Below are 8,527 nucleotides of genomic sequence, written 5' to 3'. Positions count from 1 at the left end.
ATGCTACACCTGCCCATTTACATTCTGGCAGAGGAGTACAAGTGTGCCTAAGTCAGATTGGAGATGAAGCTATTGGACTCGAGCGACCCATTTGTAGCCCAAGCGCCCTCCCATCCAGGGAACCGGGAGGAAGTGGATCCTGCTGGCTGCAACTAAGAAGGCGGCACTCAGACACAGGGATGTCGTGGGCAGAGTGTCAGGGTCTGATACGGCTGGATCAAATTGGCAATCTGCGCCAGCTGCCGCTAATTACCCGGCCCCATAAAGAGCAGCGGCACGCTCTGCTCGGGGCCAGGGAATTCGCGAGGGATCGACTGGAGGTCCCAGGGCTGAAGGATTGTGGGGCCCTTCCTGCAACCCTGCCTAGGGCCCTTTCCTGTAACTCTGCCTTGGACCCTTCCGGAGACCCTTCCTGAGATCCTGCCCTGATCCTTCCTGCAACCCTGCCTACCTAAATAAAAGAGCTCCAACCCTGATTTAAGCCTTGGTGGTGTGGTTCCCATTCTGAGTCCGCCCCCCGTCCCATGACACTGAGTTCATGAGGGGAGGAGTGGCCTTGGGCTCGGGGCCAGTACACCAGCCTGGAGCAAAGCCAAGTCAGCCCAGAGACGCGAGCGGGTGGTCCAGGAAGTTCGGCAGGAAGACACGCGCAAGCTGTGTCGCAGGCGAAGCAAGGGCAGTGGAGGACATGGGAAGGCGTGGAGAAGCGGAAGATCTCCTGGAAAGATCTGTGGGAGATGAAGGCCTTCAGGGCGAGCTTTACCATCAGGGCGGCCTATGATGTCCTGCAAATCTAAACCAGTGGTATGGCGAAGACCCTACATGCCCTCTATGCTCAAGTCCAGCAACACTGAAGCACAGCCTCTTGGGATTCAAGACCAGCCTCACCCAAGGCGATTATACCTGGCGACACAACCAGGTACTAAAATGTCTTGCAGCGGTGGAGGAAACTCAGAGGAGCATAAATGCTCTTCCTCCCCAGTCATCCCACTGGCAGCAAACTATATTCATGCAGGAGGGGCAAGCCAGCCTCGCCCCCATGAGGGCTGACTTTGGGCCACTGGCCAGTGCACGGGACCGGAAGCTGCTAGTGGACCTGGACAAGAAACTCCGCTTCCCAGCTGAGATCGCATCCACCAACCTGCGACTGGACCTCGTTCTGTGGTCATCATCACTCAGGCTCGTCTACATCCTAGAGCTCACGGTGCCCTGGGAGGGTGCAGTGGAGGAGGCCTACGAGCGGAAGAAGCTGAGATACGCTGGACTCGCCGCAGATGCTCAGCAACAGGGCTGGAAAGTGAAGGTTCATCCGGTGGAAGAAGGCTGCAGAGGTTTCATAGCCACTTCAACATCTAGGCCACTCAGGGAAATGAGGGTACGAGGAAACGCCCAGAGAAAGGCAGTCAAGGACCTCTCCAGGGCTGCTGAGAAGGGGGGCCAGTTGCTGTGGATGGAGAAAGGATCCAACTTGGGCCTTCAAGTGAGCTGATGGCACTCCAGGGAGTGAACCTGGGATTCACTGCTGAACCCTCTGGAGGCATCCTGGGCCAATCAGCAAAACATCCATGAAGGCTGGCGCCCACTTGACAATCCGAAGTAACCGCTTACTCCAACTCCCAAGTCTCATCAGTGCCTTAAGTATGCTTTTATCAAGGGTTATCAACACCTACACCACAGTTCTTCCTCTAGACTTCCAATTCCAGCATCAGTCTACTAATATCTTCACTATCCCTCCTCTGTACATGACCCAACCATCTCAGTCTGGCTTCTGACCAAAAACAAACATGTGCCGTCAGATAACAGTAACATGAGTCAGATGGACTCCTTCCTGATCCTATCCATCCTGGTCACTCCCAAAGAGAACCTCAACATCTTCATCTCTGACCTGTTAGATATATCATATGAACACTATCTTTTTCCATTTTTCAAGACCAGACCCGGAAAACAAATACTTTTCACATGTGAAAAAGTAATGACAGGATATATCGAACAAGAGGCGCAAAAAAAGGAAGGAATCAATCACATGATCATTCCCTTTCAAAAGGGCACCACAATAACATGTTTGTTGATACACGTCATAGGAAGAGTCGGTTTGTTGAGAACATCATGCGAAAATACATTTTAGATAGTTGGTGTGAGAGAAGGATAGAGAATAGGGTTCGATGGAGAAGGTGGATTTGCTGTGGAGAACCCTGAAGGGAAAAGCCAAAAGGAAAAGAATTTGTCACAGGGGCGCAGGACATGTATGACCGAGATGGTTTGGACATAAAACACACCTCTGTTCATGTCCAAACCATAGTGAAGATTTGGGTAGAAGGTGGAACCGCCAGGCAGGAGGTCCAGAGGAAGATTAATAAATGTAGTGAGAGGATATGAAGTTAGTTTGTGTAAGAGAGGAGGCTCCAGAGAATAGGGTTAGATGGAAAAGGTGATTCGCTGTAGAGACCCCTGAAGGGAAAAACAAAATCTTCAAGAGGCCCAAAAAAAGAAGGGAATCAATCACATGATCATTCCCTTCAAAAATGGCACCACATTAACATGTTTGTTGATACACATAGGAGTCCATGTTTGCTCAAAATGGCATGCAAGAATATGTTTTCTGTACTATACATATAAAATAATTGCAGATTTTTTTCAAACCAAATGCACACAAAGACCTCCCAGTAGAAACCCAACCAGGGAGCTTCTTGTTATGACCCCCCCCTTCATGACGAGCTCCCATCTTCTTAAAGTAATCCTCGCCGATATGGCAACTTCCTGGTCACATTGTTCACCCACTCGAGCCGCTCTTGCAATGAAGTTCTCTGAAGGCTCTGACCTCCAGTACTCAGGTTCTGTCATCACAACACGCACAGTGGATTTGAATTGTTCATTTAAAAAAAAAAAAAACTCCATCCTGGATGCAGCGTGGGAACCCAAGGCCATCGTTTCCCCAGCGGTGACTATCAACCCAGCGTCTATTTTCAGTGGAACGCTGCATCCAAAGGAAAATGGCGGCCAGTGTTTACGAAGAAAAGCCGGCCCTTGCCGGAGTCCATCCCCGCCGCATACCTGCTGACAGCAGGGATAGTCCTAATCTCACCTGAGAAGTGTCAAGGCCATCCGAGGGATTGGGTGGATGTCGTCCACCCACGTGTGATTACAATGACTCACGCCTCCTCCTCTTACATAAGAGGGCAAGATGGGTTTTCCCTTTATAAAGTTCAACATATGTAGGTCATCCAGTTGGAAGTTAATGCTATAATTCCAGGATTCGGGAGCAGCGGCTTCCCTGCAGAGATAACAGCAGGTCTGGGTGGTTTCCACCTCCGTCGGCTGTCCTGTAAATTTATCCTCAAATCATTGGTATCTCAGAAATGCACATTGAAATTATTTTTGCTAAATAAGTCTTAGCACTTACATTATATGGCCAAAAGTATTTGCTCACCTGCCTTGACTCACATATGAACTTAAGTGACACCTCGTTCTGAATCCATAGGGTTCAATACAACGTTAGTCCACCCTTTGCAGCAAGAACAGCTTCAACTCCTCTGGGAAGGCTTTCCACAAGGTTCAGGAGAGTTTGTGGTGATTTTTGACTGTTCTTGACCAAGAAACGCTTGTGCGATGTTTGACAAGAAGGCCTGGCTCTCGGTCTCCAATCTGATTTATCCCAAAGGTGTTCTACAGGTTGAGGTCAGGACTCCACTGTCGCCCATGTCCTTACGGAGCTTGCCTTGTGCACAGTCATGTTTTAAAAGGAAGGTGTTAGAGTTTTCTCTCTATAATCATAGCTATGTTATTTCGACTACTCACATGAAGACAGCCAGACGTGTGAGCACAAATGGCCTTTGTCCTCAAACAGGAACCTACCCCCATGATTGTATATTCAAGTAAGCATAAAGGTGTTGCAGCTCAGTGGGAGAGCGCATTCATGAGGTCCTGGGTTCAATCCCCGGCAACTCCACTGTATGTCGCGTCGGATGAAAGCGTCTGCCAAATGACCGCAAAGCAAATGGCAACCTACCCCCTGATAAGGAACTCACCCCCCTGAATGTAAACAGGAATTACCCTCTCCCTGTATATGATCTTGTCAACACCACCAATACACATTCACACAATAAAAGGCCGAGGAAGGAGGAACTCGGTGGGATTCTCTGGATCTTGCCTCCAAAGAGCGCTGAGTCTCCCCCTCTGCAGAGCTCAAAAGAATAGTCACTTGTCTGTTATTTCTTGTAGCAGCCTCGGTCTCCTCTTTACTGGCTTCAACTTAGACCAGCACGAATTAGGATCACTCTCTAACAGAAGGGTCTGGCTCCAAACTGTTCCCACAAAGTCAGGAGCATGGAATTGTCAGAAAAATCTTGTAGGCTGAAGCTTTGAGTTCCTTCCAGTGGAACTAAGGGGCCAAAAACAAGCGCACACCATGATCCCCCTTCCACCAAACTTGGCACAATGTGGTCATACAAGTACTGTCCTCCCGGTGACCACCAAACCAGGACTCGTCCATCAGATCACCGGCTGGAGAAGCGCGATAGGCCACTCCAGAGAAGGCATCTCTAGTGGCCAGTGTCGGCGTTCTTTACACCGCCGCATCCCACATGGTGATCCGTGGCTTGGTTTTAGCCTCCCGCCCATGGAAGCCCCTTCTATGAAGCTCTCTGCACCCTGTTTTTCCAGCTCACCTGAAGCTCGGAGGTCTGTAGCCACTGACTCTGCAGAAAGTCGGCCACCTCTTGGCTCTTGACCCCACTCCGTCAGTTTACATGGCTGAGTTGCCGTCGTTCCCAAACACTTCCATGTTCTTATAATCCGGCTGACAGTCGACCGTGAAATACTTAGGAGCGAGCAAATATCACGACTGGAATTGTCGCACATCCTATCATCGTTCCACGCTGGAATTCACTGAGCTCTTCAGAGCGACCCCTTCTTTCACAAACATTAGTAGAAGCAGTCTGCAGTGCTTGATTTTATACACCTGTGGCCGTTGAAGTGATTGGAACACCTGATTCCCATGATTGGGACGGCTGAGCCAGTACTTCAGGCCATAAAGTGCATGTCAAACTCAAGGCCCGCGGGCCAAATGTAGCCCGTCACGTCATTTTATGCGGTCCGTGAGAACGTCTTAAACGGTCTGGTTTTCTTAAAATAAAGAAGTCAAACGTGTGCATTGATCAAAAACTACATTTCCCACAAGTCATGCCAGTCATGTTACCCCAACAAGTGGAATCAAGAAATACAGATGATCCCTTAATGTCCAGGAAGAGAAAAGTTGCTGCAGATGGAAGGCTGTTCCAAGAAAGATGGGAAGGACAATGCAAGGAGAAAAAAAGCGGTGTGTCTTTTGTGTTATGAGGCGGCGTCGGTTGTCAAAAAGTACAATCTACAGCGGCATTTTGACATCAAACGCGGAGCTAAGAATGCTTAAGTTAGACTTTCAGAAAAACAACAAATTGTCCGAGGATTAGAAGCCAAACTATGACGTGTTAACAAAAGCTGCACCCAAAAACAAAACTCCAAACTCTTGTAACAGAGCAACCAGTAGAGCATATGTAATATTTTGGATTTGTATGAATAATAACTTCAGAGTTACTTAACATTGAGGAGTAGTTGCATTTATTTAAATTACATTTGGTTACATTTAATGTTATGGGATTGAATCAGGTTTCTGTATCAAGTGGAAATATTCTCCTTGAAGTTTTATTTCTGTACAATTAATGTGCCTAATTTCTTTCTTCCCATTAATCAGAATAAACTTTATTTATCCCAGGGGGCACATGGGGCAGCAGCATCAAATTGTAAACATAAAAATAAAGTAGAATAAATTAGTGTTCAAAAAAATAAATAAGTTGGTTCCACTGGGGCTCGAACCCAGGACCTTCTGCGTGTAAAGCAGACGTGATAACCGCTACACTATGGAACCTGATTAATAATGAAATAGACAAGTTAAAAAAATGTAGAAAAAAAATCGCTAAAATAGATAAATTCCGAAGTGTAACAGCACATGCTTAAGAAATTAAATAAAATCAAATTTCTTCCTATTTACCAATATACAGCAAAGTGGCAATGTGAAGTGAGTTATTGTGCAGGGTCACGGGTCATAAGATATGATCAATAAAAAAAAATGCATTTATTACCTGTACATATCAGACTCGTCTGACATTTGCTTTGTAAATAAAACCGTCTCCGTTTTGAAGGCGCCGACGTTTGCTTGCATTTTATGCACAAACCGTTTTTTTCCCTTGTAGCTTCACATCCAGCTCATTCAAGTTTGTCATGCTAAATTAAATGCTAAAGTAAATGCCAAAGTAAATGCTACAGTAAAGGCTAAATTCTCAAGTAGCTCCAAAGATGAAATAGTTTCCTGTTTGAGCTCCCACATTCATTAATCCATATAATAACAATTTTCACCTTTTTGATCACCTTTCTCCGCAATTAACCCATGCAGTGTGTTGCTGAAGAACACCTCAACACACCAGGAGAGGCCGGGAATCGAACTAAGAACGGTCGGTTTCAAAACTACGACTGCTGCTCTTTTGCCATTTTTGGTTCGATGTAAAACTGCGTTTCTTTGCTGTGCTTGGATACATGAAGCCGCTTCGCGACATACAATCCTAATTTGATGTTGATCCGGTAAAATCATGACCTTGAAGGAACACTAAGTCCAAATTTTTCCTTTGTTTTAGTGTAAAGGAGGTAAACAGGTAAATAATAAAGATCTTTATATATCATCAATTGTTCCTCTAAAAGATGAGGAGTAAATATTAAAAATAAATATTAAAAAAGAATTGATGAAATTACAAAATTACACCCAAAAAATGTGGTGAAGAGAAAATCCTGTCACAATGGGAAAATTTGCCGCCAGAATTTATTAGAAAATTGATTGTTAGCATGTATACGAGAAGGTACAATGTTTACAAGGCCATTCTGGTTTAAAATCAATTTTTTTAATTTTGTCTTTTTTTTTTTTTTTTTATTGCTATTTTTTTTTTTTTTTATAGTAATAAGAAAAGATCATTTTAACAATGTCACTGGACGTTTTCTTTACACAAAAACTAATTTTGTTTTTCAAATTTTGAAGCAAAAAAAAAAATGCAAAGTTACTTTTTCATTTTTTTTTGAACCCTCTGTATAATCCCTTTACTTGTAAAACGTCTTTGAGTACCATGAAAAGCACTATACAAATCCTATGTATCATTATTATTATTATTATTATAATCCCCCCCATATACTGCTTAAAAAAATATAGGGAAAACATAAACAGTATAAACAAAGTATTTCTTAAGAAATTTCGATCATTCAGATCTAGAACGTGTTATTTTAGTGTTTTCTTTTTTTTGAGCAGTGCATGTGCTGCACATAAAGATATATATATACATATATATATATATATATATATAAAAGAAATGTCCCACTCTATTTATATATATATATATATATATATATAAATAGAGTGGGACATTTCTTTTATACTTTTACACATGCAAACTCCACACAGAAATGGAGTTTGTCGGAACACACACACACACACAAAAAAACAAAAACAAACTAATTTCCCATCCAATCTTACACACCACTTTTAATTTTCAAGCATTTATTGCTTTTGATGAATACTATGATACAAGCTCAAGCATCCATTTTCCAGCTGTAATTAGTTTTACAAAGGCAGTGAACATGTATTACAAGTCTACAAAAGAACTGCTTACAGGCGTGCTGTAAAAATCTGCGCTATCAAAACGGACAGTTGAGCGACTCCAGGTATGACTCGGAGAAACGTGTGTGTGTGTGTGTGTGTGTGTGTGTGTGTGAGTACCTTGTGTTCACGCCAGAAGCTTCCCGCATCCTTCGAAGTGTCAGAGTTAATAAGTGCAACGTCACATTTTATGAGATTTATGTTTTTTTTCCCCCCCTCATTATGTGCTTCCTATTAAAAGACATCTGGAGGATCCGCTCGGCGTTTCTCCGAGGCAGATGTTCGTCTGGTGAGAAAGTCCAAAAAAAACGCGCTTCGTTCTGGAAAACACACAATTCGGGGCCGGGAAAATATATCTTTTTTTTTTTTTTGGGCGGGGGGGAAACAAATACACGCCGAATGACCAGAGTGGATAACGATGTTTTTTTTTTTACACATCTGTTGTCTGGATTAAATGATAATAACTGGATAAATATAAAAAAAAAAAAAAAACTCAAGTGAAAAAGCCGAGCCTCCTTGAAATCTTTTTCCTTCGGGTTTTTGCGCTGGAAAAAAAAAGAATCCTTCGTTTTTTTTTTTTTGTGTAAGTGTGTGTGTGTGTGTGTGTGGGAAGGGAGGGGGGGGGCAACTTCAAGGTCCACACTGCTCCTGATTGTGAAGTCTAGAGGTCCACAGTGCTACAGGTATACCCTCCATGTGGTATCATACAGTGTACATAAAAAGTCTTCAGCCCGCGAGGGGCTTCACATTAGTCGTGTTCCCCGGGTTCGATCGCCGTCTCCGCGCTTTCCGAGTCGTCGGCGTTGCCCTCTGTTGACAAGTCCGGTGAATTACTGGAGGAAGGGGGGAGCGCTT

The 8,527-nt window shown here is 44.2% G+C and overlaps 1 protein-coding gene and 1 non-coding gene across 2 annotated transcripts in view; both read right to left on the bottom strand.

The window, feature by feature from the left end:
• Positions 1-5,829: 5,829 nt before the first annotated feature.
• trnav-uac (transfer RNA valine (anticodon UAC)) lies at positions 5,830-5,902 on the bottom strand. The gene has a single exon. It is a non-coding gene; the product is annotated as a tRNA-Val (tRNA).
• A 1,629-nt stretch (positions 5,903-7,531) lies between these two features.
• The window catches only part of LOC147226852 (serine/threonine-protein phosphatase 4 regulatory subunit 2-like), an 8,217-nt gene continuing 7,221 nt past the window's right edge, over positions 7,532-8,527 (bottom strand). Inside the window, exon 9 of the mRNA XM_086159419.1 lies at positions 7,532-8,527. This exon is cut by the window's right edge and continues 258 nt beyond it. Within this exon, the coding sequence (XP_086015545.1) occupies positions 8,421-8,527 (107 nt within the window). The 3' untranslated portion in view covers positions 7,532-8,420.

Source organism: Fistularia commersonii, chromosome 14 (genome assembly GCF_037954325.1).
Source record: "Fistularia commersonii isolate RoL2024-O1a breed Wild chromosome 14, RoL_Fcom_v1.0, whole genome shotgun sequence".
Classification (NCBI taxonomy): domain Eukaryota; kingdom Metazoa; phylum Chordata; class Actinopteri; order Syngnathiformes; family Fistulariidae; genus Fistularia; species Fistularia commersonii.
The sequence above is the reverse complement of the archived record's forward strand: the minus strand, read 5'-3'. Positions and strand labels throughout refer to the sequence as shown.